Source organism: Penicillium alfredii (genome assembly GCF_028826965.1).
Source record: "Penicillium alfredii strain IBT 34128 chromosome Unknown utg000009l_segment0_segment0, whole genome shotgun sequence".
In the NCBI taxonomy this organism is placed as follows: domain Eukaryota; kingdom Fungi; phylum Ascomycota; class Eurotiomycetes; order Eurotiales; family Aspergillaceae; genus Penicillium; species Penicillium alfredii.
In genome coordinates this window covers 3,518,228-3,544,915 of record NW_026622706.1, presented here as the reverse complement: position 1 = coordinate 3,544,915, position 26,688 = coordinate 3,518,228, and the positions used below count along the sequence as shown (strand labels likewise).

Sequence of the window (26,688 nt, the reverse complement as noted above, 5' to 3'; positions counted from 1 at the left end):
TCTTTCCCCTGCCATCTTTCATTCCTCAAAAGCAACCATTTAGATGCCACCGCGGTATCCCGATAAGCACAAATGGAGCATATCTGACGCCATCACCGTGTTCTTGGCGACGACTTATCTTGCCGCCGGCATGCCGCGGCATGCCGGCGGATAAGCCCTAAGTCACATCGGTCAGTCCAACATCCCCCCAAATTTTGGAATAGATAAATGCGCCGCCCAGTCGCAGAACCTTTGAGTCTCTGCGCATCGCTATCAGCCTTTGCGTTTCTTTCTCACAACCCCAATGGAGCAACACACATTCCGCCGCCGTGGCCTGGGTCTCCGAGGCATCGACCAGGACCGAGTATCACCCGGCTACGTCCTCTATTCGCCGCTCACGTCCAACACAGCGCATTTAGTGTCGACTTCTGGCAAGGAAATGCATCGATGGACTTTGCCTCACCGGACCGGCCGCCATGCACGAATCCTCCCAGGCGGAGCTCTAGCCTATAACGGCGTGCACCCTGATGCCCCGAGACTCTTTCCCATGTGGGCCAAGTACCGTGGCGGCGTCATGATGCAGGTAAATGCACAGGGCGAGGTTCTGAGGCAGTATTTTGATCCACTTGCGCATCATGACCAGAACCATCTCGACGACGGCACGATCCTCTATACGACGCTGGAGCCGCTCACAGCTACCGAGGCAGCCCGCGTGCAGGGCGGGATCCCGGGTAGCGAGGCGCCGGGTGGCGTGGTGTACGGTGACTGCATCAAGCTCGTAGCGCCCTGGTCTTCATCCAAAACTTCCTCATCAGCAGACTTCGACGGCAGCGGCGACGGTAACGGCGGCGCCAAACTATTGTGGTCATGGCGCGCCATCGACTACCTTGATCCAGCCAAGTTTGCCGCCCACGCAGATTACCCGCGCGAGCACTGGCCGCTGATCAACAGCGTCTCATTCGACTCGGCGGGCAACATCATCGCGTCGTCACGCAACGCCTCAGCAGTCTTCATCATCAGTCGCCAGACGGGCGAGGTGCTCTGGCAGCTCTCGGCTCCGACGGTAAGCCAGCAGCACTGTGCACATGAAATCAATTCCGCGGGTGATATCCTGATCTTCGATAACGGGGTCTTCCGTCCGGGCATTTCGGTTCCGTTCTCGCGGGCGATCGTCGTGTCGCGGGACAAGCGGGTCGTGTGGGAATACAAGGACGGCTCGACGGGCGGACTGGGCTTCTTTACGCCGTTTATGGGATCTGCGCAGAAGCTACCAAATGGGAATGTCTTGCTTTGCGAAGCGGCAGCTGGTCGCGTCATCGAGGTCACGGAGGGAGAGGAGGTGGTTTGGGAGTTTGTGGTGCCGCAGTTGGACGACTATAAAAAAATAATGGGTAAAGAGGAGCTGGCGGAGATGGAGCAGCTCGGGTTCTCGTACGAAAGCAATGCCATCTTCCGGGCTTACAAGTATCTTCCTCACGAGGTTCCCTGGCTCAATGAATGATGCCTTGGCCTTGAATACCGGGACGACAGGTGATTATAATTTGGCTTTTTCTCTTTTCTTTTCTTGCAAGTATGATACAAAAAAAATCTATTGAAAGGCAACATCGCTGTGAACGTGTATCGATGAGGGGTAACAGGGTTGGTCTATGGGATAGTGATACAAAAGAAATTAACACAGAAAGTAAATGATCGGTGTACGTGGCGTTATGAAAAATCTCACAAAGGAGGGGAATCAAGGGCAAGGCTCAACGTGTATAACAACATTTCAACCAAGAGATTCACCGAGATGTGCTTCGGGAATAGAGGGCACGTTTGCCTGGGCTCCGGCATCATGAACGATACGAGTTTCCGTGGTCACTTCCTTAGTAACTGGCTTTTCGACCTCTGTGACCTTCTTGGGCGAATCCTGCACCTTGCGAACAGAGGCATACTTGAGGAAGACAATGATCATGACTAGAAACACCTGTGAGCTGTTGCCATATGGAATTCGGCAGAAGAAAACTTACAGGCACATGTGGCAACGGTCAGGGCTGCCCGTCTCGTCAAAATCCACCGGAGACCTTCAATCTCGCTCTTCCCGTCGCTATTGAGCGACACAGTGATTTTGTAATTTAGCTCTTGAACGGAAGTGTCGATACTTCGTTGCTGCTCACGCGTGGTCATGCTGTGGTCGTTGAACATGCCCTTGATGTCATCCTTCATTCCTGCAAGCTCCTGATTCAAACGTTGAGACAAGATATCAATCTCATGTTGCAGCTGAGTGCGCGAAGCCCGTTGTCTTTGTACCTCAGAATTTCGAGCAGTCTGGAGTGACGATTGGAGCTCAGAGCACGCCGCCTTGAAGAGGTACAATTCATTCTCAACGTCGGACTTGGAAGTCAGGCTCTGCTTGGCGAAGTCAAGGTTGTTCTGAAGAATACTCCGCACGGCTTTCATGATCGTGGTTGATTGAGGGTCAGTAAAATCGCCTTTGGAGAGATCACGGACCAGCGAGTAGGTATCGAAATGGTGCACATATGGGCCCGGAGTCAGGTGGGGTGGTCTTTTGTCAGATGAGGGCCCCGTAGGAGTCAGGTAGGCTGTCGGAGACGGCATGTGGAGCACATCGTCAAATGCTCCCTGGTTCACATAGGGCGAGGGCTGAGACCGCTCTTCTCCTACACCCCCTGTGGGATACGGGGCGGTAGCAGCAAAGTCATTGTTCAGACCATCGATATTCTCCACCACTTGCTCGTCGTGCGGCTCCGACTCAACTGATACATCTCTGCTGCCCGGCTCCTCGGTAGCCTCTGGGTTAGGTGACGAGGAATGGGACGCGTCGGTAGTCTCCTGTTGGGTATCTTGGGGCGGTGACTGCGACTGCTGGTCCTGCGACTGCGGTTGCTCTGGGGGGTCTTCATGGTCGGCATTGGTCACAACTTCTTTTTCAGTTGGAGCAACATCTTCAGACTGGCCCTCTAAGCCTTTCCTAGGTCGTGAAGGAGGAGGAATATTTGGTTCGACAGCCGGACCGTAGCGTCGCTGGAAGACTTCTTGCTTGCGCCCCCTGGTGGAATGAAAGCCATGGATGCGGCCGGGGCGGTAGGTCCTCGGTTCACACGACCGAATAGCCCGCATCAAATTTGGATAAAGAAATGGGAGCCGGGGCGTAGCCATGATGAGGAATGAGAAAAGAACAGAATTGTTTCCCGCGGAAGAAGCGAGTGACGTTGATCCCCCGCGGAAATTATGTCAGCACCCTAAATCCTCCCGTTTAGGAAGTTCGATGTTAATCTTGTCGCTGATTGGCTATTTGGGATGTAGTTCTCTGGCGGTTTGGCTGTTTGACATTGCTGCACTGCAGTACTTCTCTATTCGATATCCATTTACTATGGTGTCCTGTGTTTGTATATTTTTGTTTTTATATAGAAATGTGGTGCTATAAGTGGATAGCCCGTAATGTTTTTCCTTCCTCTCCGCTGTAGATACAGAGCTGCCTTGAGAAAAAAATTTTTAATGTAACCTATCTTGATTGATGGATTCCTCTACGCCCGTGGCTAAGTATCAGGCAGTGGGGTACCTAAATAGGTACCAATCCATGTGTGGGTGCTGAGAATCATGGATTGGCACCAGAAATAAGAGCTATTGTCTAACAGTCTTTTAAATCCTAGCAGTCAGATCAAACCTCGGAAATCTATGTTGCCCGATCAGGTTCTTTAGCCCTCGTCACATCCGCTATAACGACGCGTCTATGCCACCACCTCTTCTTTTTATCCTTCGTCCTCTTCTCACCCACCCACACTATTCGCTCTATCATCTCTTCGCTCACTCAATCCTCGTTCCATCAATTCTCTATCTCACTCGTTCGTTTCCTACATTTACTTTATCCGATATCACTACTTTCCTACTCTTTCTTGCCTTTTCTGGCCCTCAAGGCGTGTCTGACGCGTCTAACGTGCTGCGGTTCTTCGATATCCTCAACCAACAACTTTTTTTTCTTGTTTTAAATACCTCATCCTCTTTCCGTTGCTGCACATTGCTGTGAATCCTCCATCCACCCATCACCATGGGCTCTCAAGAGACCCCCCTCACGGCTCTGCTTATGCAAGAGTCTGATCCAGGACTGCATGAGTATCATCATGCCCTTGCTGGTATCGAGAAATACTATTCCCGTCTCCATATTGCAATGGGAGATGATAGAATTCATGACCAGCTTGTGTTGAACCCGACCCAGTTTCTTTCACGTCTGAAAAGGTCCTTTGAGATATTAAAGACCAAGCAACTGGCTCGTCCCGTCTCGGAGGGCATCTTCAAAGGTGTCGTGGTTCCCTTGATCCGCCCGAAGGAAACCCTCCTTTCTTCCACCCAATCAGTTCAGCTTGTTGGGTCGGCCCTGCCCATGCTTCTCAAACACCCTTCCCCTTACCTGCGACAAGTTGCAGAAGTGCTGCTGTCGACCGAGGGCTTGTTTCACCACCTGGTTGCCGACGAGAAATATACTGCAATGATGAAAACCTGGCTTCTGTCCAAGAGAAATTACCTCGACCTGCCACTGGTTACGCGGATTGCAGAGAAGCTCTTCGCAATGAGCAACGATTGCTCAGCTGACCATGGAACCTCAACCACATTCGAGAAATGGAATATGGTCAACCACTTGATGGGAGAACTCCAGGCCCTAATCCATACATACAACGAAAATACCCAACGATCCCGGCAAACCGAAAACCTCCCTCCCCTCGAGAAAATGAAAATGCTACAGCTTGATGACAAAAAATCAAACCGAGCCCAGCATGATTGCAAGGGGTTCACCATTCCCGCCGACATCCTCGACAAGTTACGTCTTCTCGACTGCCCCATTCTCGAGACAGGTCGCGGTTTGACACACGCCCTTGAGTACCTCCACAACAGGGTAATCCCTTCGTGTATGCAAGTAGCTCTGGAAAGCTTTCCTTGCCGCTTCTGTCTCGATGCATTGACTGGAAACTCGGAAGCGTTTCTGAGCCCATTGGATCCACACACCAGTGAGCCTGCAGAGGTGGAGTCCAAATACGACATCTTCGGGAAGCGAGTGGGTTTGTGGAAAGTCTTGCTGTCTGACAATGCTATGAAAAGCGCAAAGAAGCTGGCTCGTGCAGGTTAGTTGTGCTTGTCTCTTTCACTGATTACCATCTTAGGACAAGCAATTGACCCCAATCTAGGTGATTTTGCCCGCGTGGAGCAGAAGCTGCGAGAGCTCGCTAGTGGTAAATGGAAAGGAAAGGATCTTTCCCAACGTGTCCATCTCAAAAAGCAAAAGCAGAAGATGCAGGTTCCTGTTCTCCAGGTGAAAGTATTCCGGACGGTGTCCATCCTCTGGCAAATTGATGTTGGGTTTTATGATGAGCTTCCATGGGTCCAGCAGCAGATTGTGAAAGGCAGGTCCCCATTCCACCATTGGTGGCCACCGACGTATGCTAATACTCGCAGTCTGGCAAATTGTCTCGTCAGATGAAGAGGTGGGCTTTTTCTTTACATATCCGGGGGAAATGCTAATTTTTATTAGCTCGAGACGACCATGGAACAGATCCTTGCTGTTCAACAGTCCTATCAGCCTGAGTTCATTGAGCATTGCTTGCAACGTCCAATGCAGGAAACCGATGGTACATTCGTGCCTCGGCAATATGGCAATGTCAAGGCCACTGGCTCTGGCCAGAAGGGATATACCACTGCCCCTAAAGCGGATCAGGCTCTCATCGAGATGTCAAGTGAGGACCTCTATTGTGACACTCTCCTAGTATTACTTGGCAAGCATACTGACCAAAGATTTTACGGAACAGACAAGTTTTACAATCTCACCGAGCCCTTCTTGAAATTCATCATGAGCACAACAGGCAGAGAAGAAGTCCCGTTTGACCTTTCACCGGAGGAGTTGGATATTGTTCGCCATTTTACAACATCATCCTTGATCTTGGGAAGAAGTGGCACTGGCAAAACCACCTGTCTTCTGTACAAGATCCTCGCCAAATGGAGAGCAAGAGAGTCAATTCCTGATGAAAAGTGTATCCGACAGGTATGCCCAATATCCATGGAGTTGAGAATAACTACAAAGGCTGACAACACGCAGCTGCTGTTGACTCGATCGTCCTACTTGGCTTCTAAACTGGAGACATACGCAAAGAGTCTAATCGACACTCAATCCGGAGTCGCATTGACTGAGAAATCCAACAGCGGCAAGCCAACCTCCTTTTTTGCTCTGAAGCGTGGTGATTTCCCATTCGTTTGCACTTACGAGCAATTTCTAGGAGTTCTCGAAGACACTATCAGGTATGAGCGTTGCTTTTACAACTTCCTCAGCAAAAAAACTAATGGCCATACAGGAGATCCGATCGAAAGGACTTCCTTGGTGATGTCAGCCCCAGTAAATCGAAAAAAATCGACTCTTCAGCAGCAATTTCCAAGCCGAGGATTGTCGACTTCAACATTTTCAAGACTGAATACTGGGGTTCCCTGTCTGGCATGGTTCCCTCGGCCTGTTCTCCGGAGCTGCTCTTCGCCGAGATAATGGGCGTCATTAAAGGCTCCAATGTTTCAGCAAAGTCCTTGAGATCACTGACGAGGGGGGAATACATTGGCAGAAACCATAAAGCCTCTCCTGCCTTTGCTTCTGAGGCAGAGCGGGTCAAGGTTTACGCGGCATTTGAGCGCTTTGAGAAGCAAAAGAAGCTGCGCAAAGAGATTGATGAGCTTGATCGCGTCATCGCTCTCTTGAAATCTTTTAAAGACAACCCCGAGTTGGCATAGCTGATCCGCTGTTGCTTTGAGGAGATTTATGTGGACGGTAAGTTGGATATTTGTTGCTTTCAAACCTGGAAATTCTAACATTTTCTCTAGAGATTCAAGATCTGCGCTGTCTTGATATCGTTCTGCTTTTGAGCTGCCTCTGTGATGCTCGTGGTATCCATCTTGGTAAGAACTTTCGGGTTTGGCGTCAAGCCGATGATGCCTTGACATATTTTCGCATGCTTCTTTTCTAACGTCTTATTTAGCGGGAGACACGGCACAATGCATCTCCAAGGATTCGGTTTTCCTATTCCCCGAGATCAAGGCCATGTTCTACGATTATTACGATGAGGTTGCCAAAGAATTGAAGCAGCCTTCAGTGGCCAAGCCTGTGCAGTTCTCGCTGTCCAAAAATTACCGCTCACACCAGGGCATATTGAGCTTCGCTTCATGGGTGATGGACCTTCTCTGGAGTGGTAAGAAAAGATAGCTTCTCTTATTTCCCTGTTATCGTCAGCTTACTCCTGCCTAGGGTTTCCGGAGACCATCGACAAGCTGGCCCCTGAGGTTGGTCAGACTGCAGGCCCGAAGCCAATCATCTTTGGTATGTGGTCATTGTGAATTGCGACGTGTCGGATAATTTCTAACTTGCATAGCCGGTTTTGACTCCTCGATTCTTTCCGCAAAGATGATCGGTCTCGTCAAGCTCAATGACCAAGTCGCCGACTTTGGTGCTGAGCAGGTCATTCTTGTTCGGGATGACACCGCCAAGGAAAAGCTTCAAGGGCAAATCGGCGAGATTGCTCTTGTTCTAACAATTCTGGAAAGCAAGGGCATGGAGTTTGACGATGTTCTCGTCTATGACTTCTTCGGAAGCAGTGGCTTTGGAAGCAGCTATCGATGTCTGTACCTTCTTGCTCGGGGAGATCGAAGTCTCTTTGATTCCCAAAAGCACGCGGTGGGTATTCAAACTCTCTTAAAGAAGGCTAAGAATATCTGCTAACATATCAAATAAATAGGCCCTGTGCTCAGAGCTAAAGGTAAATATGATTCGTTATCATATCGTTTCGATGTTTATGCTAACATGACGGTAGCACCTCTATGTCGCAGTGACAAGAGCGCGCAAGCAGCTCTGGTTTATGGAGACCAATGAAAACGCCGTGGAGCCTATCGTCCAATCACTTGCAGCCGGTGATCGTCTCGGGCTTGCTGAGCTTGTGAAGCAGAAAGATGAGGACGTATGTGTTCCAAATCCTGAGTCATTGAATATGAGTCTAAGCTTACAAACTTTTCTAGGTCGCGGAACAAGTGAAGGTCTTGCGAGCTGGGGGTTCCGTGGACCCAGAGAGATGGCTAAAACGTGCAGCCTATCTTCTCCACCAGAAGAACTTCGCCGATGTAAGAACACTGACCTTCAAGAGAGTATTGGGTGTTTCACATACTAAAATCCAGCAGGCTCTTTTTTGCTTCAAGAAAGCCAACGATTCTCAAGGGATCGCTCATGCACAAGCTTGTTTGTACGAACAGGAAGGAAGGTCCTGCCGCGCCGCGAGAGACTTCGAGGGGTTTACCGAATACTTCAAGAAGGCCATTGTGCTGTTTCTCAAAATCGGCCTTCTTTCCGAAGCGTCAGGTTGCTTCGAAGCCCTTGGGCAATACGACAAAGTTGCAGGTTTGTGTCATTCCAGAGGTTATCGTCGTCAGGGAGGTACTAAAAAGCATTCTAGAGCTTTGGAAGGACCAAGGGGAGTATCAAAAGGCATCATCCTTTTACGAAAAAGGAGGATTCTTTGCCAATGCAGCAGAATGCCATCATGTGTGCGGAAACCATGAGCAGGCGGTCGAGGTTCTGCGTCGCGGAGAGCAGTTCGACGAACTGATCACCTACATCGCCCAGTACGTTTGAGCGTTTTTGTTGGTCTCGGATCGTGATTATTGACATATCAAAGGAATCGAGCCAGCCTCCAGGTCAATACTCTTCTGCGATACTCCCGACTGTGTAACATTCTCTTGAGGCAGGGCCGGATCTCGTCCAATCTGAGGGCTATCACTATCAACATGCTCGGGTCAGATTCCGATAAGGAGGCCTTCTTCAAGGAGTTTGAGATGTTTGATCAGTTGCACCTCTTTTACGCTTCCAAAGACCGGTGGATAGATCACTATGAGCTATCGGTTTCAACTGGAGATCTCTATCTGGCGATGGATACGCTGGTATTCCACAAGCTGTTCCGGCAGATCCAACAAAACTCCATGGAAGCCATTTTCCGGCATGGGCTTGGCGAGATGGTTTTCTCTCGCGCTGGGCTGATCCATCACAAGTACAAGCGAGATTCCAGGGTACTGAAAGCTTCAATTTCAACTCCGCTGGAAAATATTGCTGTTCAATGTCAACTGGCATTGGACTTGGTTGAATCTCTCAGAGATCACAGCCAAGATATGAACCTCGCTCAGTTGACGGATGAGATCTTACTGGACTTCCTCTGCCTTTTCGTTTGTCTTACCCATGTGGAGTTTTATTTGCATAGTATCGGCTAACACTGCATAGATGATTTCCTTTCAATTGCACTTGTTCAGCAGCTCCAACGTCCTAGAAAGACCCATTGCTGTCATGTTTCGAGCTGCGAAGTTGGTTCACGACATTGGAGCTGAAGATAAGCATGCCATAGACTGCTTGCTTCTTCTTTGTGGGATTCTCAACGCTTCAAAGCAATCCCGCAAGCCAGTTGTACTCCACTGGTCTCCCCTCAAGACTGAGGATACATCAATCGAAGATCTCTCGTTCATGGACTTGCTTGACCGTGCTAAGCTCTGGGTGCGAGCGAGGTTCACGGCAGCATTTGAGAAGTTCTTTGAGTGTGCTTCTCTTTTCTGGAAAAATGAGAGTCCCATTCGATGCGCACATTTCCTCGCTCAAGGTAAGTGTCTTGGCCACTTTTCCTCTCCTGTCTTCAAAGCACCTTACTAATGTCAATCAGGGTCGTGTCCCAGACAAAGAAGAAACGAGTGCTCGTATCTGCATGAGACCCCTCAGCCAACCTGGTGTCAGTTGAGAGTGACAGTGAGTTGACGCGATCTGCCATTAGTGTGAATTAAATGAGTGGATGCTAAAAAGTTATTTCTAGGACCTTGGCAGCATCAATGAGCTTTTCGCAAGAATAACTCCTCTGTATGCCCAAAAGTCGATGAATGAAGGTTTCAGCTCGAAATTTCTGGGTCACAGTAAGTTTTCTGAATTACCATTGCGGATATGCCCATATCTGACACACTCTGAAGGGAAAAAGTGGATAATGTCACTCTTTGAAGAACTTCTCTTCGTTTCACCCTTCGAGCAGTCCGTAACTACGATAGGGTTTCTGCGGAATTGTCTCCAGAAAGATCCAGAGTTTCAGGCATCTGCAGGCTGTCTCGAGAATCGTCTCTTTTACTGCATCGGTAACGTTAAAGACTGGTTCAAGATCAACAGCTACAGCGGTCTCTTAGAGCAAGTTCAACTTGCTCATCTTCTTGGTAAGACTTTCGATTCTTATAGTGGACAGGGATTAGTACTTACTTTTTCTTTCGCCATTCACAGGACCCCAAATCGCATTCCGCTATACCAAGGGAGTGATTTCAAAAACGCGATACGTTCTTTCTCGTTCTCAAAGCCCCGATCTCAATTGCGCCTTAGATGGGCTAGTCTCAATCGATGCAATTCACAGGGGAGTAATTGAGCGCCGCCAGCAGGTTTTTGTATGCACAACCTCGGCCATTGAATCTTCTGAATTACTGACAACTTTCTAGTTTGCTGGAGTCCGTGATCTCCTGATAAGTATTGACAAGGCCTCTACAAAGTCGCTTTCGTCATTCCACGCAGTCTTTTCTGTCCTCGAGTTTGTAGCCACATACATTGTACGTCACCTCATCCTCTCTTCTGTGGAATTTGGACTAATCTTTGTTATCAAGCTCTGCGTTGCGAATCCAGGCGATGCCGTCGTGCTGCCGTGGTCATGGACTCTGTTCCACTTGCCCCCGATTATGCAAACACCATTTGCAAATCCTTGCAAGCTGACGGATAGCGAGAAGCGTTCTCATGCTGGATGCTTGATGACAATTGGCCTTGCATTCTGCAGAACCCTCGAAAGGGTGGAGCTCGCAGCCCACAACCACGAGATCAGGTTCAAGTGCGTGAACCGAAATGTACCGAACGAATTTATTACGGAACGAGCGTTTGATTTCCTTGCCATCATTCTCCTGAACCTGAGCTACTGGCTCAATCCCCCAACGGCGTACGCTGAGTACGGGGAATTGTGGCGGAGAATGCAGCAGGTAAGAAGAAACCGGTCTATTCATTAGAGCATGAGAAAAAAAAGACTAAACTGTCGCTTAAAATAGATGTTTTGTGAGCCCGGTACATCGGAAATGCCCTTGACTCCAGCAGGGCTCCAGAAACTGCGGGATGATTGCATCCGCACGTACAAGAGCTACGAGGGCAGAGACGATTTGTGCGTGGTGGTTCTTAGGAACGACCCGCAGCCCACTTTGCAAGCGCGGGTGTTCTTGGAGACTAAAATTCCGATTTTGTCACTCTATAAACTCATGGAATTTTACCCGATGGAAGGACACCAGGGGATCCCGCGAGCGGCAAACACGACCTCCGCCACAGAGGAGTACTCGAAGCAGGACCTGACTCGCATCATCAACCTCCAACGGCGTTGGCGACGCGTGATGCACGCATTAAAAGCCAGTCGCAGGATGCAGGCCACCCTCCAAGGCCAAATCATCCTGGCCCTGGAAAAGGCTTCCTCCGCACCGTCCAGCTTCCTGCCCCATGTCAAGCCAACTTCTTCTCTGGAGAGGATCCACCGCCGCAAGATTATATTCACCGATGGCGTCGCCATCCTCGGCGATATGGAGAAGGTGTCGACTAGTCTCCGACACCTACGGGAGCTGTGGAGATCCCGCTTCGATACCTCCTGGGATACTTCCGATCTCGAGGAGCTTGACACTGTTCATGGCCACATCACGCACTTGGAGGCTAAGTTCCAGCCTCTTACTGAAATCTGGTCTGTGAATGGGCTTGTGTCGGCCTTCGTGACTACCCGCGCGAAGGAGCTCGGCCTTAAGGCTCGCAATGCGCAGCGCACCCTCTGGGCGCTCAAGCAGGAGGTGGAAGTTGTTCGATCCAAGGTCCAAGGCTCTATTTCCAGTACTACCGCTTGGTGAGCAACGAGCATTGCGACGGAAAGAGTTAAAAAAGAAAAAGAGAGAGAAAAAAAAGAAAATTGTCTGATTTAGGGTTGTCTGGGCACGTGTCGATGATTTATGATGACTTGTGACGATTGAACGAGTGTACGATTATGAGTTGATGTGTTATGAGTTATGGTCTGTATGTTTACCATGAAATGTATGAATCTATGTTCAGATGTCTGGGTCTCAAAACTAAAGTAACAGGCTCGGGTACAAGAATGTAGTCCAATTCGCCCAGTCGAATATACGCTATGCCGACAAACTAACGCTCCGCCAAAAGCCCAAACAGCAACTCCGTGCGCTTCCAATAATCCAGAGCGATGCGGTTTATTGCCTCGGTAGTCTCTTTGCTAGGGCTCGCACTGGTTTTGATGCGCTGAACGCCAGGCAGCTCATGTCGTTGGCCCAGCATCTTCGCCAGGTAGACGGAGTCGAAGAGCAGCTGTACCTTCCAGTCGCGCAAGACTTCCGCCTGCGATGAATCATTGCCCTTGGGTGGCTCGGACTTCTCAGGGTCGGCCTTGTTCTCCGCTTGGGCATCCGAGGTGTCGTTCTCAGCAGGTTTGGGCTTCTCGGGATCGGCTTCAGTCTCCGTCTGGGCATCAGATGAATCATCTTCGGCCTGTTGTTGGTTTTCAGGATTGGTCTCATTATCCTTCTCAGCGTCCGATGCACCATTCTTGGTGGATTCGGGCTTCTCAGAATCAGGGCTTGTCTCTGTCTTCGCATCCTGTGCACCATTCTCGGCCGACTGGTTCTTGGTGGACTTGGAACTTGCAGCGTCCTTATTTGGAAGAGGAGCTTCCAGGTCCTCCAGTGCAGAAGCGATAGCAGCCTCCACTTGTTCTTTCAGCGCTCCTTTGAGAGCCTGAACAGTGGAAGGATCCCACAGATCCAGTCCACATTGATCCATCGTGGCCGTCAGCCGACGCAAGAATTTGAAAGTTAACGGTGATGGTTGCACCGGAGTGATGGGGTCGCTTTCCCAGAGTGAGCGGCCAGGCACAATCTTGAGATTGCCCGTTTGTGGATGGACCTTGGAAGACGGAATAAACTTCAAAGAGCCAGCCTGGGCGACGACTTCCGTCGCCAACAGCTTCTGCAGTTCGGGGACGATGGTACTTGAGAAGCTAAAGTCTGCGTTCAAGAAGCCGGTAGGAATGTCTCGACGAACGAGGCGAATCAGGCGGAGCAAGAAGACGGCTTTCTCACTGGCATGGGTCGATCCAAACGCCTTAAACGCCCTGTTAAATGAGGTCTGCAGGGACTGGAAGGCCTCCTGGGCAGCAGAGTGGAGGGCTTTCGATAGAAGTGTAGGGTCATCTTCGTTGAGTCGGGACGTGAGGTCGACATCCTCGTCGCCCACTTCACTCCCGACAAGAATATCCGACCATTTGATACGACGCAGAGATTCAATAGACGCAGTAGCGTCCTGGATCGATGCGAGCCAAGATTTATACTTCTTGAGTACTGTAGTCACATCATCATTGCGGCCAAGGAGTCGGTCAGCCACCGTCTGTTTGAATGCCGAGGCACCATTTGAATATTCTGCCGCCGTGATGTCGGCATCCCAGAGTGATCCAACCGAAGCGTGTGTTGTATTCTGCCATTCTGAGACAAGAGATGAAACCTGGTCTCCAACTCGGTCGACTTTCTGTGCCTGCAAGGTCAGGACTCGTTTTAGCTGGTCGTTGAAAATACCTCGAAGGCGCTCAAAGATATCTGCAGAGCCGTGGGTTATTGTCGAGCCCCAGGAGGAAAGCCATAGCTCCAGGGTTTCTTGACGCAGGGAGAGGAGCTCAGGGACATCAGTACTCTGGGCGAGGCTCTTTTGACAGCCTTCGGAGAACACATCGAAGGCTTGAAGGGACCACTCTTTAATCGCCTCCACGCCTTGAGGTCTGGATAGCTCGCTCAGTTTGATCCATGGCGTGAAATTTTTGACTTCAGGGGCCACCCAACGCCCAAGCACCTGAATCTCCAGCCCATCCAACGTCTGAATCTCTGGGTCACTGAGGACGGGCTGGGCTTTAAGCTTGGAGAGAACATCGGAAAATTGTCGTGATCGCAAGACCTTGGAAATCTGCAATGTCCGGGTGAAGAGTCTCAAAGCCTTCGGGACATTCTCTCGCGACAACTCCAACTGATTCACAATGACACCCAGGCGCACTTGGTTGAAGTGATGAATAGCATCGTCGGACGAGGAGCTCGTTGCCAGACAGTAAGCAGCCAGTGACTCAATAATGGTATTTTCCGCCGCAGTTGCCGAGGCAAGTCGTTTGTCAATGCGCTTCAGAAGTGTCTGTCGAAGTGACGCGAGTTGGTTGCGCAAGTCATCAAGGAACGGAGGCGGCGACTGATGCTGGGAGAGGGTCTTGTGGAGCAGCCGGGAAACAACGAGAATCTTGGCGAGCAGTAAAAAGGAAGCGCGTCGCCTCAGGAGCTTCGCGATGCCGGTTGTACATCGATGAAGAAGAGCAAGTTGCGCGCCAAAGGCATGCTTCTCTGCGTCTGTAACGCTATGTTAACAATCGCTCAATTTTCCTTCGGGAGTCTTCCCTCGTACATTTCTCCGCCGCATCGCTCTTGATCTGACGAGCATGAAGATGCTTCTTTTCCACCAGCCGAGGGTTGCAACGCCGTCCAACATCGTTCAGAATGGATTCCGCGTCCTGTATCTCCTGGTTCATGGCCACAATTGTCTCGGCAGTTCCAACCAGCTCTCGGTATCTCGTACTACATGAAAAGAAATTGGAGTTAGCATGCATGCATTGGCATCTGCCAGGAGCATCGCCTACCCCACGAGAGCTCGGAGCTTCTCCTTATTGCTTGCGATATCGCGTCGCAGTTCCTGTTCCACACGGCGGACCGTGGGAATTGGATACTGGAAGGCATCGTGCCATGACTTCAGGCTCTGCGGGTCCGGAGCCTCCGGGGCCATGCTGGTGAACTGCTGGGTGAACAAATCCGGCGAGCGGGCTGGAAGAACAAGTAGACCTCAGATATTTGCGCCTGAGGCAAGAATTTGCTGACCTTAGCAAATTGTTCTTATCACCACGTGATTGCAGAAAAATGTCCCCGCGCTTTCCCCTCCAACACTCTCCTTAGATACAAGCGACTCTCGCTAGATTGACTGCTCAAAATGCCCTTTATGGAAAGTGAAGCCCCAGCGGAATCTTTGACAGATATGCCAGACCGCCTGCCCTTCCCACCGGTTACCTATTCCCACATCCTCAATTGTTCCTATCATGAATGGCATCCGCGGTAGGTGTTCGCGCATGGAATGAGTCACAGATTATAGTGTCTGACCCTTCTTTTAGATACCGTGGAATTACACCTAAGTCACGGACCATCCCTCTAAGTGCGCCATTTGTTTCCTATCTCCGCGCTGATGGCATTGTGTTGCCCCCGGAAATGGCACCGCCGACGGACGATGACGACCTGGACAACTTCTCGGACTCTGGCGATGAGGAGCCCGATCCGTCTACAGAATGGCCGGAAATACACACACAAGTCAAGAACATAATCAAGGAGCTCAATGGAAAAGTGACTCCGAAGCTGAACTGGAGTGCTCCTAAAGACGCAACATTCATGAATGCCACGAATGACACCCAGTGCCGTACACCGAATGATATTTATCTCCTTCTCAAAAGCAGCGACTTTATCACACATGATTTGGAGCATCCCTTCGACGACTGCGTCCCCGATTCCAATGAGAACGGTACTTCTGCCCCCTCCAGCACCGAATCACCCGCGCAAACAACCCCCGAAGTTCCCTACCATCTGATTCTGCGCCAATATGTCAACTTCAACCCTTCTCTCGAGTTTCGGTGCTTCGTGCGCAACCGTGTACTTCTTTGCATGTGTCAGCGGGATCAAAACCACTTCGACTTCCTCTTCCCGATGCGTGATATGCTTCGGTCCCGAATCCAGTCATTCTTCGATGAGAAGCTTCGAGACACATTCCCTGACCCGAATTTTGTCTTTGATGTGTACGTCCCTCCCCGCACCAGCGGGTCTGGCTGGTTGATGTGAATCCATGGGCCGAGCGAACAGACGCGTTGCTCTTCAGCTGGCTGGAGATTCTGCGAATGAAGGACCCGGTGGGTGTGGAAGAAGAAAATGGGCCTGAGGAATTTGTGAGGCTTTCGCTCCATGATGGCAGCATCATCACGTCTGCCGACACGAACGGCAATGACGTAAAAGACATTGACTCGCCGGACTCTGAAACAGAAAAGGAGGCCAGTGATGAGGAGAAGGATGATGCACCTTTCCTTCCTGAATTCCGCTTGGTCAAGCGGGATGATCCGGAGGCGTATGCCTTCACTTCTCCGCAATACTCCGCTCATAAGGTGCCGAAGGAGGTGGTCGACGCCTCGCTCGCTGGGCCTGGTGGCATGAGCGAGTTCATGGGCAAGTGGCAGGAGATCTTGCAGAAGCAAGTGCAGGAAGATCAGGAAGCAGGCAGTGACTCGGACTAAAGGATCTGCTTTGGTTGTGGCGTTTAGCGATAGTAAAGACGATGATGCTTTCATTGCATGTGTATAGCAGTCCATGATGGATGAAACAATAAATAAAACAATCCCCATGCAAGACCACTTGTCTCGTATGTAACCTAGTCGATGACAACGAAGGAGAGCATTTGATCCTCTGAAGCTATATACATGGGCAGTGGAGCAGGATCCAAACCCACCCTTCTCACAGTTTATGCTTCTTCTCCCCCGACGCCAACTTCCGAAACTCCTCCTGCGGCACGCCGAGCAAGAACCGCTCAAGACCCATAAACGCCTCAATCCCATTCTGGCGATCCAAGATCTCGCGCTCCGGCCGCCGCACCAGCTCCTTAATCTTCAGCAGACTGGACTGGTTAAGATGCGAGCCAAGCCGATCCTCAACCTCCTCAAGAACCTTACTCAGAAACCCAGCCGAATCATCCGACTTGCCAGAGGGCGCCTGAATAACCTTATTCACGAACCCGGCAGCCACCAACTCGTCGCAGGTGATGCGCTTACTCATGATGAGCGCCTCGTTCGCCTTGGCGATTCCCAGACGCTCGACGAAGGCGCGGCTGGCGCCGCCCTCGGCGACGAGGCCCAGCGACGAGAACGGGGTCAGAAGGAAGGTGTGTGGGGCGGCGTAAATGAAGTCTGCGTGGGCGGCTAGCGCAGCTGAGAGCCCGACGGCGGGCCCGTTCAGCGCAAAAACCAGGATCTTGGTGTGGTTGTAGAAGGTGCGGGTTATGTCGACGTTGTTCGAGACGAAGCTGCGCACGAGGTCGCGCCGCACGCTGGTGCTGAGGTTGCCGTTGGGCCGGGAAATTGTTACGTCGGCGCCGCTATATATCCACAAGAATCAATGTCAGCTTCTTGCTGTAGATTTTTTTACATCACTGGCCCGGGCTATATAATTTGCAACCGTACGCGGAGAAGAACCGGCCAGTGCCGGTGATAACGGTAATAGAGATGTCGTCGCGTTGGTCAATCTCTCGCAGTCTCTCACCCAGTAGGCAGTAGAGGTCCTGGTTGAGAGCATTCAGCTTCTCGGGCCGGTTGAGCGTCACGACCGCGATACGGTCCTGGTAAGTGAGTGTGACAAGCTGTTCGTTAGACATTTTGAAGCCACAAGTATTCTTTTCGGAAGCAGTAAAGACAAGTCATTCAATTGTCACACAGAAGTAGTATGGGCGACGGTGTACTCCCAGAAATCGAGTCAGTAAGCCCTTGACGCTCAGCTACAGATTAGTCGGCTTGCGGGGGAAGCTTCGGAAGCCGAGGCCCGCGGCAGATCAGGTGAAGTCATGTGATCAAAGGTTTGCGTTGTTTGTCTGTTCGAATAATCCGCCGCTGACTGGTGGATGCCACTGGATATCGGAATCGCTACGTTCCCATTGATTATTCCCCTCGGGCTGGTCTTGCACACAGAGGTGCTTGAAACCTGATCTTCGCCGGTATTCCCAGTAGGCTGAAATTGTGATCAGCAAGTCGAACAAACAAACGAAGCGTCCCTCCGCAACCTCCACCTCGAATCAACCCGAGAAAGAAAAAGAAAAAAAAAAGACATACCCACCATGTCGTCCTTCTTGCGCAGGCTGCAAGGCGGCAATCTCGAAGTCGTCAAGGTAAGTCCCTCGCCAGTCGACGGTACTCCGTCCTTGGTCATATCCATTCTTGCGTATAAAATAAAATCAAAACGCGCTAACCAGCACCAACCACTCGAAATAGTTCGGCATGTACGTCCTCTTCCCCATCGGCTGGATGTACTACTTCGGCACGAACCTCGACGACCGCTTCTCCGTCAAGGGCTTCTGGCCCACCGCCGAACAATCGCACAAGATCCCGCTGGACAAGGAAGAGATCGACCAAGAGCTGGCGCGCATGCGGATGGCCGACGCGGTGCGGCGCGAGCGGCGGAGGGAGCGCGAGGCTCTCGAGGCTCAGGCGCAGGTGCAGGCCGAGGCCCAGCTGCAGGCTCAAAGCGCGTCGCAGAGTCAACCATAGGGTTGAAGATAATTGCGATGGGAGGGATTGGGCGAAAATGAAAAACAAAATATGGGTGTCAATGATGGAATTTGTTGTGTGCCCTTCTCTTTACGTACAGAATGTGCAAAGAGATTGTATACAACAAGCCGTCCGGGGCATTTTGAGGGTTTCGACGCCGGATGGGACAGAACTCCGGGTTTCAAAATTGGCATTTCGATGGGAGTTACACATGTGCTGGGGATTGTTCTTTTTGGATAACACTCTACTCTGGGCATTACAGGAGTTTGGGGGTATTGGTGTGTGGCTTCGACTGCACTTTTCACTTTTTGTCCTGGATTGTTCATACCTCACTATATCCATGGATATATTCGAAGTCTATTCGAAATGTGTTCCTCAGATGAAAGAGTGGACGCTTATATACGGATAACCATATTGAAGACTGAGTATAATACAGAACAATATCAATTGATACAACTCAGTCTGCGCTCGAGAAATATATCTATCAAGAAGCCAGCCAGCGGTACGGATAATATTAAGCCATAATAATGGGCGAATGCCGTGATAATGCCAGTTGGCTTAAGTAGGATGCTCCCCAGCTCTCGCCCCAAAGCAAACTCCTCGGATACGCCGGTCAAGGGAAACAAGAGGGAGAAGACATCCCCTTCCTCTTTTTTTTTTTAAATCCCGTCGATGCGATCAATGCACAGATACATGAAAACAAAGTAACCCAACTCCTATTATTCACAATTCATCGGCCACAATCTGCTCGGTCGTGGCCGCGGCAGCGACCGTGTTCTTTGCGGTCTCGTAGACGACCTCTAGACCCTGTGTGGCGCTTTCCCCCAGGACCGAGCTGAGGGATGTCAAGCGGCTCGGGATGAAGGGCCGCTCGCCGGCCCAGTAGTAGTACATGTGGCCGTAGATGGAGCGGAGGTGGTCCGGGAGGTAGATGTAGATGCCGGTAGCGATCATGGTGATGAGAGTGAGGAGCAGCGAGTCTGGAACAGGAAGAGAGGCAGTCAGCAAGCAATGATCATATTTATGAGGATTGGAGAGGTGATGGTATGTGTAAGGAATTGGGTGGTTCGGAGGCATACGTACTGAAGATGAACTTTTCCGTCGGGGTGAGCATGTAAATGGCGAAAGTCACCTCGTACTGGTAGATCTTCAACCGCACCCATCGGATGAAGTTGGTCACGATCCACAGCAGGACGGTCATAGCTGCGAACGACCTGGATCTCGCACAATGGCTTGTTCCTAGAGCTTTATTTTGCTCTGATCCCAGTGGTGGGAGGGGTGTCTGCGGCCGAACGGTTGAATTGGCCGGGTTACGAGGACCCCGTGTCACCTCCTCGGCGGTGTAACACTCTTGGGTTCCTTTTTTTTTTTCACAAAAAGAAGGGACACGCGCGATCAACTGGAGAAGCGGGCGAACTGGTCTCCAAGGGGGGGGGCCGATAAGCAGAAATTGGATCGAGCGTCGAGGATTGTCTGGGTTTGACAGGGACCAGAAATAGTCCGTCGTGCGGAGTCGGGGGGAGACTCAAGTGTCAAAGCACATGGATTCTAAGCAGTCATGGTTTGAGAGACTTTCGAGAAAAAGGCGTAAGATTAGGCTGTGATCGACAGGACTCGGGCGGGTTTGCCGTGGGGGAGAGCGGCAGAGGGGCTTGGGATGAGGGACTGGAGGGCGCAATTGATGTACTTAAGGGCTTAGGAACTTAGGACGAAAAGAAGTGAAAGAAAAAAGAGAAAGGAGGGACGATAGGAATACTCGGACGCTATCAGATGGGGGAGGTCAGGAGGAAAAAGTGTGAGGGAAAAAAAATCCCCCCCCAGGCTCTCTCTCTCCCTTCGCCACCGCCAATACTTTGCCTACAAAGACGGCGTCTTCGCTTGCCGGGATTTTGTTTCAGATCAGATTAATCGTATTATCTATGAAGGGTTCGTGGCACTATTCGCTATACCCTGAGTCCCTGTTGAATCGGCCCACTGGCGTACGTCAACTGCTTGGCGTTGCAGAATTGACACGGAGACCTCCTTTCGGTGAAATGCTGTCAGCTTGACGGTATCACTTTTTGGAAATGATATTTTGAACCAATTCCATACCAATTCACTGCTATTCTCACGCTGAATGAATTATCTGGTCTTCTCTGAAGTATTCTCTTTGCGGTCCCCGGAGTTGACATATCAACGCACGCTGTATGACGCAGACTGCATTGCTTCTTGTTCTGAAATCCGAATGTCTATTTTGTTCCTGAACCTCGCCCAATAGGATCTTTGCCTCTACGAATTATGCTGAATAGAAGTCAGCAAAATCACTGGGCGTCGCAATGCAGTCGTATGTCTCCACAGTACTGAGAATCATTGAAGAGAAAGACTTACTAGAAGGATCGCATGCGGCGCGCTTACAAACTGGCACCGTAGACCTGAGTCCCGGGTGTCTATATCTACAGAGACTGTATAGAGTTCAAAGCTATCGCATCAGTATCTGGTTTATCCTTGGCCGGTGGCCTTGGACTGGCGAAGAAGACAAATGGATATCCCGTATTTGAGAAATGCTTGCCGAGGCTGGCGATGAATGTTGCATTGAGCTTATGAGGGAATTGGACCGGCACTGATTGTCTATTGATTGGGATAGACTGGAGAAAAAACCAGTATATAACCATACCAAATGAACGCTCTATAGTCACAGCTTTTCGGCTACCATTCCAAGAACTAGAATTTGCCATTGAGGTGAGGAATTAGTATATGGAAGGCCGAATGAATATTTTAGTCATATTTGAGGGTAATCACATAATTATTATAAGAAACAAAGAAGAAAAGTGTATAAACTGGGTTGCGCTGCCAATAGCCCTATCGCGGTATAGATCATCTCGACCGGGGTGTGTCGCTTATCTTATCGGCATCCGTTCGTCAAGTGGCATCGTCATGCATTCCCTCTTTTTAACAAGTCCACCACAATGCTCCGTCTACGCCCGTGGAATCGAGTCCGGATCCCCTCGTCATCAATCCCGATACGACCTTTCACGCAATCCCTCCCCCTGCCCGCCAAACCCCTACCCCCACGCATCACCATCCACGATGCCGACATCACCGTAGCCTATCTCAAGGGCACCGGCCCGGGAGGCCAGAAGATTGTACGCATATGCACTCCCTTCTGTCATGAATCCAGTCTATGGAAAAATACTTTGCTGCTTCTGTAAACCCTCACTGATACATATCGAACAGAACAAAACCAACTCCGCCGTCCAAATCATCCACAAACCCACCGGAATCGTGGTCAAATGCCAAGCGACCCGGTCACGGTCCCAGAATGAAAAGGTCGCGCGTCAATTACTGGCGGATAGGATTGAACAGCAGGAAAGGGGGGACCAGAGTCGCGTGGCTATGAAGGCTGAGGCGGCGCACAAGAAGAAAGCCAGTAAGGCCAAGAAGGCTCGGCGGAAGTATCGCAAGCTGGAAGATGGTGAGGAGGGGGCGGCGCAGCAACAATTGGACGAGGCGGAAGAATTGGAAGAGTCGGGGGAGCCGGAGAAGCCGGCAGAGAAAAGCTCGTCGACCTCTTAACTCCAGGTTTGCTCCCGGTGCTGGGTTTGCTTTGTGCATTTTTACATCTCCCCTTGTCATGGGAGGAATTGTTATTGCTTTTGCGTTTGGCGATCTGGTCTATCTATCGGTGTTTCGGGGTTGATAAATCAGAATTATTCAATTGCATTGATCATTTCCACGGATAAACAAATCGGTTCTTAGATCTAGGGCTTCATCATAACATGCGCGGTGTGCGTATCAGGGGTGGGGGTTGGGCGGTAAGGGCTTTGGGAAAAGGAATAATGCGCAAACTTCAACTTTTTTTTCGGGTTGTTTTCCTCTTTTCCTTGTTCAGTTCAAAGGAAAGACCGATCGGTCTCGGAACACAGCATCGGCCTAAGCCATGTAGCTGGCCAGCACCGCCTTCGAGTCGTCAGGGAGACGGCTCTGCGCAAATTGCGACACCCGGCCATTGTGCTTCTTGTCAGCTTCCTTCAAGTAAGAACCCACCCAGACCTTGAGATCAGCTCCAGTCTCCGGCCACGGGTCCTTGGGTTGGCTGCGAATGGTGTTCAAGGGAGTGAAGCCAACGCCGAACGACATCTCCTCGATGTCCACCTCGGCAATAATGTCATCCTTGCCGGAAGGCAGCGTGGGAAGTTCGAGGAGACTGAGCAAGGCATTGCATGTATAACCCCATCCCTTCTGGCTGTAGCGGGTGGCGAAGGCTTCCGAGTTGGCGAGGGTCTTGGTGAGAGAGATGATAGCCGTCTTGCGATCCAAGGGCCGCGCCTGCTTCTGGGTTTCGGGAAGGATGATGCCGGTGTAGACAGGGGCGAAAACACTGCGCAACAATTAGCATATGGATCAACATCACGAAGTCAAGGGAACATACTCAGCTTGCACTTTCTCCGTAACCTGGACCACAAAGTCGGCGCTATAGCCCTTGTCATCATGCGCACAAATAAAGTGGAAGAAACGGGCAAAGCGAAGAGCAAAGTTTTCGGTCTTGGAGTCCTGCAGACGTCTGAGCAGAATTTGCATGATTGAAACAAAGTATTGTTCCAGGCCGGTGCTGAAGGCTAGGAGTTAGTCAATGGGAAACGCAAAAAGGTGTTGTTCAATACGCACGATGGGAAGTTGGCAACGACAGTCTCCAGGAGATCAAAGCCATAGCTTTCATTGGCCTTGGTAGAGACCAGTTTCTGGAAAATACCGAGGATGGGCTCAACCTGGTTGTGCTCCAAGATGTACTGCGAGCCACGCGGAATGATCGAAGAGAGCAGCCGAACAAGCGCGGGGATGTTTCCCTTCGACTCCCACATGACCGGCATCAAGATGGGTGCGGTAAGCTCCTGGTAGTAAGTCGGCAGCGTTGCGGAGGGGTTGGCCTCAAGAAGCGCCGCAAAGAGCTGGAAAATGTACGGCATGAATTCTAAGAGAAGGTGAGTACACATGTCGTGCGATACACGGCCTCGCTTGCTTACCTTGCACATCGCCCTGGAGGACGCCCGCAAAGGGTGCGTAGAAAGCCTGCTCGAGCTTGTCGGGGTTCGCCGGTGCGGCAAATCTACAGTGCATTAGTCTCCTGTGCAGGGTCAAAACATGGCGGGAAAATCATACCGAATGAAAGCACCCATGGCTTCGAAGTGGAAGTAGTAAAACCGGGGGTTACTTGGGTTTGTGCTGATGATCTGTGTGATCGAGATCAACCGTTCCAGCACAGTGTCTGTGAATGGCACCACACCCTCCCGGATGACAACCAAGACTCTCATCACACATCGCATCAAGAATTCGTTTTCTTGTATCTTTTGAGGGGCCGGATCCTTTTGGATCAACTGGAATATGTGTTCCAGGAGGTCCTTAGCCAGGGGAGTGATCTCGGCAGGTGGGATAACCGGCTGTCCTTGGCTATCACTGAGGAAGAGGGCCCGTTCCACGGCGATTGCGGCATACGTGTAAACGACGTAGTTCGAGGAAGCCAAGTGCTTCACCAAAACCGGAAGCACCTGCTGCCACTGTTCCTTCGTGATAATGCTTCGGAAAGTGTACAGATACTTAATAGCGTCGATCTTGGGGATCGGGTGGACTCCGTCGTCTGAGATCAGGTCTGCAGCAAGGTTCTGCTGGAAGAAGTCGGTGATGCTGACCAGCGGGTTCGTGGCAGTGACACCGTGCGTGGAGGTCGCAACGCCCTTGGCCGCGATCGCGGAGAAGAGGTAAGTCGCTGTGTCCTTCGCTTTCCAGTTGGACGCGGGGTCCTTGGCATATTCGGCCAAATAGTGGTCAGTGTACTGAAGGACAACCTTGGTGACCGATTGCTCAAACTTCTCCGCCAGTTTTCGCAGGAAATCCGTCGCAGCGCGTCGTCGGGTCTCGCTATCGGATCCTTCGAGGTCTCGGCGGATAAATTCAATAGGCTCGTCCTCGAACAATTCCTCATCCGACTCGCGCAAGCTGACATTAGGCAGGATGACCTTCTCAATAATTTGGCCCAAAGTTCCCTCGGCCTGGAAGGCAACGGCGTGCTCTGGCATGCTTGCAACAGAACTCAGGAACTGCAGCGCTCGGCTGACCAGGATATCGTATTTGGTTTCTTGGCCGATGGTCGTCAAGAAGTTCCATGAGCTCTCGATGAACTGCCCAACATGAGGCTGGAATGCATCCATGTACTTCTGCGTGTACAGTGTCAAGGCCTCGAAAATGCCAGCGCGAACATATTCCAGCGGACCAGCCTCTGTCTCATCATCTGTGTGCAGTAATGGGCTATCGAAGGTCAAATACTTGAGAAGAATCGATGCAATTCCAGAGATATTCTCCTCAAACATGGGAGGAAGATCATGGCAGGAGAGATCATAGAACAGCTTGATCATCAGATTGAGCTGAGTGTATCCTTGCGTAAGGTTCTCCTTGTTTGTCTTATTTTGTTCGATGTAGCTATCCAGTCCCTATAAAAATAGTCAGCCCAGTGCTCACTAGCATATGCATTATTCAACGGGAGAGAAAGCATTGCTTACCTCAAACAAGGCCAAGAAGGGGGTCCCGAACTTGCCCAGGACATGGTTGATCTCTGTGTACAACTCATTGGACTGGAACAAAGGTCTCCATCGCTTGAAGATTGAATGTGCCACCTGGAGCACACCAATGTTGATAGCAGGGTTGGATGGCGAAAGCTTCGAAACGAGGTCCTGAAAACAACCTTATCAGTTTACTTCCACCACAGCTGAGAATGGATGGCAACGTACATCCACCAACGTGTCCCAGCGCTCCCAGAAATCACTGTCTGCAATTGCGCTGACAGCCTCACCCAGCTGGGCTTGAATGCCTGCGGGAACTGAGAGCATAAGGCTGATCAGCTCACGCTTGATGGTGGTAACCTCATCCAGTTGCAGCTTGTAGTTTCCATCCTCGTCTGTCCAGTTCCGCTTAATAAAGTTCTTGAAGCAAAGGGCGCTAGCGAGGCGGGTGTTGTAAGGGGTAGACTCCGAAGCCGTGATGTGAAGGAGCTGCAGCGAAAAGCCCGGTTTCTGTTCTTCTTGACGAAGAGCAGTCTCGGCTACAGGGCAAAATAAATATCTTAGAGAGATATCCACATTCAGAGGCCATACTTGGGTCACTCACCTTCCTTGTTCCTTCTGGGATCCAAGCTTGCCTCCAACAGAGCTCCAAGACCCTCCGCCATTTTGACTGGTACGTGGGGTATGTATCGCAAGTGAAAGCGCAGAGTGGAAGAAAAGGCAATGGGCACAGGAGATGAGATATGGTGATGATTGGAGAATGACAGAAATGTAAGGATGCTGAAAATCACAATGAAGAAGTCCGACAAAGCAAGACCTCAGATGGCAGAAACAACAATAAATGGTGAGGAGCCTTGATTGCCGCAGCCCACCGTCAACAGTCCAGTCCTAATTAGGCTAGCGTATTTGATGCGGTGAGCTACTCCCGATTTGGTATATTTGGGCCTCAGGCTCTATAACTGACTATAACTATGAATCCCTGTTCTAATGGTTTTATCTGAGCAGCTCTATTACAGGATATAAAAAACAAGGAAATTCAAAGTTCTAAAATAATGAGAAAAGAAATTTAGCATTGAGTTTCTATCTCTCCCATTCTTTATACCTACTAGAAACCCTTGGATATAGGTAGCTCGGAGTATCCGCAACCTACCGCCCCCCACTTCGACTTTTCTGCCAGCTAAATCAATAATGTTCTACGGGCGGTAAGCCACTACCAACGGTCGATCAGGTGATTCAGGCTGGAATAACCTCATTTCCGTGCGTGAGCCAAAGATAACCGCCCGGTTCAACCCCTCTACCTGTATCTCCTCTCTTTTCTGTCGTGTTGTCCATCCGGTAGGGGTTGCTATTGTTGTTATTATATTTAATGCTGCGACTTTCAGTATAGCCCTATCCCACTATTGCCAACGACGACCAACCCACTGTGCTCTGATCTCGATCAGAAAAACCATTGCTATCGTTCGCTGTGCATTATCGATCTCTGAATGTGCCGTTTAGTCTCAAGGAAGCTGCCTATGTGGTAAATCGCTCTTCGGGTTCGATTGGTAATAGGTGAGAGTGTCCTAGAGGTGCTAGCCGCTGCCTAGAAGCTGCTTATGGTTTTTACCATTGATAGTGGATTGCTCAGTGATGCAATATTCATGCTGACTTGGCTCCACAAATAACAGAAGTATTGCCATATCGTGCCTACTTTGACCTCAACCGACCGTCATCAGGCG

The 26,688-nt window shown here is 50.6% G+C and overlaps 10 protein-coding genes across 10 annotated transcripts; 5 read left to right on the top strand and 5 right to left on the bottom strand.

Moving 5' to 3' along the window:
- Positions 1-283: 283 nt before the first annotated feature.
- Positions 284-1,480, top strand: NUU61_007251 (uncharacterized protein; the record flags this gene model as incomplete). Its single annotated transcript, XM_056657776.1, has 1 exon — positions 284-1,480. The coding sequence occupies one exon, from the start codon at positions 284-286 to the stop codon at positions 1,478-1,480; it is 1,197 nt and encodes a 398-aa protein (XP_056510576.1).
- Positions 1,481-1,744: 264 nt separating this feature from the next.
- Positions 1,745-3,135, bottom strand: NUU61_007250 (CCDC90 family protein; the record flags this gene model as incomplete). Its single annotated transcript, XM_056657775.1, has 2 exons — positions 1,745-1,932; positions 1,986-3,135. The coding sequence occupies 2 exons, from the start codon at positions 3,133-3,135 to the stop codon at positions 1,745-1,747; spliced, it is 1,338 nt and encodes a 445-aa protein (XP_056510575.1).
- Positions 3,136-4,024: 889 nt separating this feature from the next.
- Positions 4,025-11,913, top strand: NUU61_007249 (uncharacterized protein; the record flags this gene model as incomplete). Its single annotated transcript, XM_056657774.1, has 24 exons — positions 4,025-5,093; positions 5,157-5,440; positions 5,501-6,007; positions 6,062-6,261; positions 6,315-6,690; positions 6,739-6,775; positions 6,829-6,903; positions 6,984-7,193; positions 7,250-7,321; positions 7,374-7,675; positions 7,737-7,757; positions 7,812-7,955; positions 8,014-8,115; positions 8,173-8,389; positions 8,445-8,613; positions 8,667-9,207; positions 9,263-9,632; positions 9,693-9,775; positions 9,840-9,936; positions 9,991-10,224; positions 10,289-10,446; positions 10,498-10,605; positions 10,660-11,022; positions 11,089-11,913. Coding segments are annotated over 24 exons (6,564 nt in total), but the record flags the coding sequence as incomplete, so codon positions are not given.
- A 292-nt stretch (positions 11,914-12,205) lies between these two features.
- Positions 12,206-14,884, bottom strand: NUU61_007248 (COG1/VPS51 family protein; the record flags this gene model as incomplete). The annotated part of the gene is made up of 3 exons (XM_056657773.1): positions 12,206-14,454; positions 14,510-14,679; positions 14,742-14,884. 3 exons carry the CDS (start codon positions 14,882-14,884, stop codon positions 12,206-12,208), a joined length of 2,562 nt encoding a protein of 853 aa, XP_056510573.1.
- Positions 14,885-15,085: 201 nt separating this feature from the next.
- cdc123 (cell proliferation protein CDC123) lies at positions 15,086-16,424 on the top strand (the record flags this gene model as incomplete). The annotated part of the gene is given in 3 exon segments (XM_056657772.1): positions 15,086-15,207; positions 15,264-15,939; positions 15,957-16,424. The coding sequence occupies 3 exon segments, from the start codon at positions 15,086-15,088 to the stop codon at positions 16,422-16,424; spliced, it is 1,266 nt and encodes a 421-aa protein (XP_056510572.1).
- A 217-nt stretch (positions 16,425-16,641) lies between these two features.
- NUU61_007246 (dodecenoyl-CoA isomerase) lies at positions 16,642-17,554 on the bottom strand (the record flags this gene model as incomplete). The annotated part of the gene is made up of 2 exons (XM_056657771.1): positions 16,642-17,278; positions 17,364-17,554. 2 exons carry the CDS (start codon positions 17,552-17,554, stop codon positions 16,642-16,644), a joined length of 828 nt encoding a protein of 275 aa, XP_056510571.1.
- Positions 17,555-18,010: 456 nt separating this feature from the next.
- NUU61_007245 (uncharacterized protein) lies at positions 18,011-18,440 on the top strand (the record flags this gene model as incomplete). The annotated part of the gene is made up of 2 exons (XM_056657770.1): positions 18,011-18,061; positions 18,165-18,440. The coding sequence occupies 2 exons, from the start codon at positions 18,011-18,013 to the stop codon at positions 18,438-18,440; spliced, it is 327 nt and encodes a 108-aa protein (XP_056510570.1).
- Positions 18,441-19,163: 723 nt separating this feature from the next.
- On the bottom strand, positions 19,164-19,641 carry NUU61_007244 (serine palmitoyltransferase small subunit family protein; the record flags this gene model as incomplete). Its single annotated transcript, XM_056657769.1, has 2 exons — positions 19,164-19,420; positions 19,524-19,641. 2 exons carry the CDS (start codon positions 19,639-19,641, stop codon positions 19,164-19,166), a joined length of 375 nt encoding a protein of 124 aa, XP_056510569.1.
- Positions 19,642-21,385: 1,744 nt separating this feature from the next.
- NUU61_007243 (peptide chain release factor family protein) lies at positions 21,386-21,992 on the top strand (the record flags this gene model as incomplete). Its single annotated transcript, XM_056657768.1, has 2 exons — positions 21,386-21,562; positions 21,654-21,992. 2 exons carry the CDS (start codon positions 21,386-21,388, stop codon positions 21,990-21,992), a joined length of 516 nt encoding a protein of 171 aa, XP_056510568.1.
- Positions 21,993-22,349: 357 nt separating this feature from the next.
- NUU61_007242 (uncharacterized protein) lies at positions 22,350-25,635 on the bottom strand (the record flags this gene model as incomplete). Its single annotated transcript, XM_056657767.1, has 8 exons — positions 22,350-22,797; positions 22,849-23,028; positions 23,085-23,388; positions 23,441-23,523; positions 23,577-24,901; positions 24,971-25,141; positions 25,199-25,509; positions 25,575-25,635. The coding sequence occupies 8 exons, from the start codon at positions 25,633-25,635 to the stop codon at positions 22,350-22,352; spliced, it is 2,883 nt and encodes a 960-aa protein (XP_056510567.1).
- Positions 25,636-26,688: the final 1,053 nt, after the last annotated feature.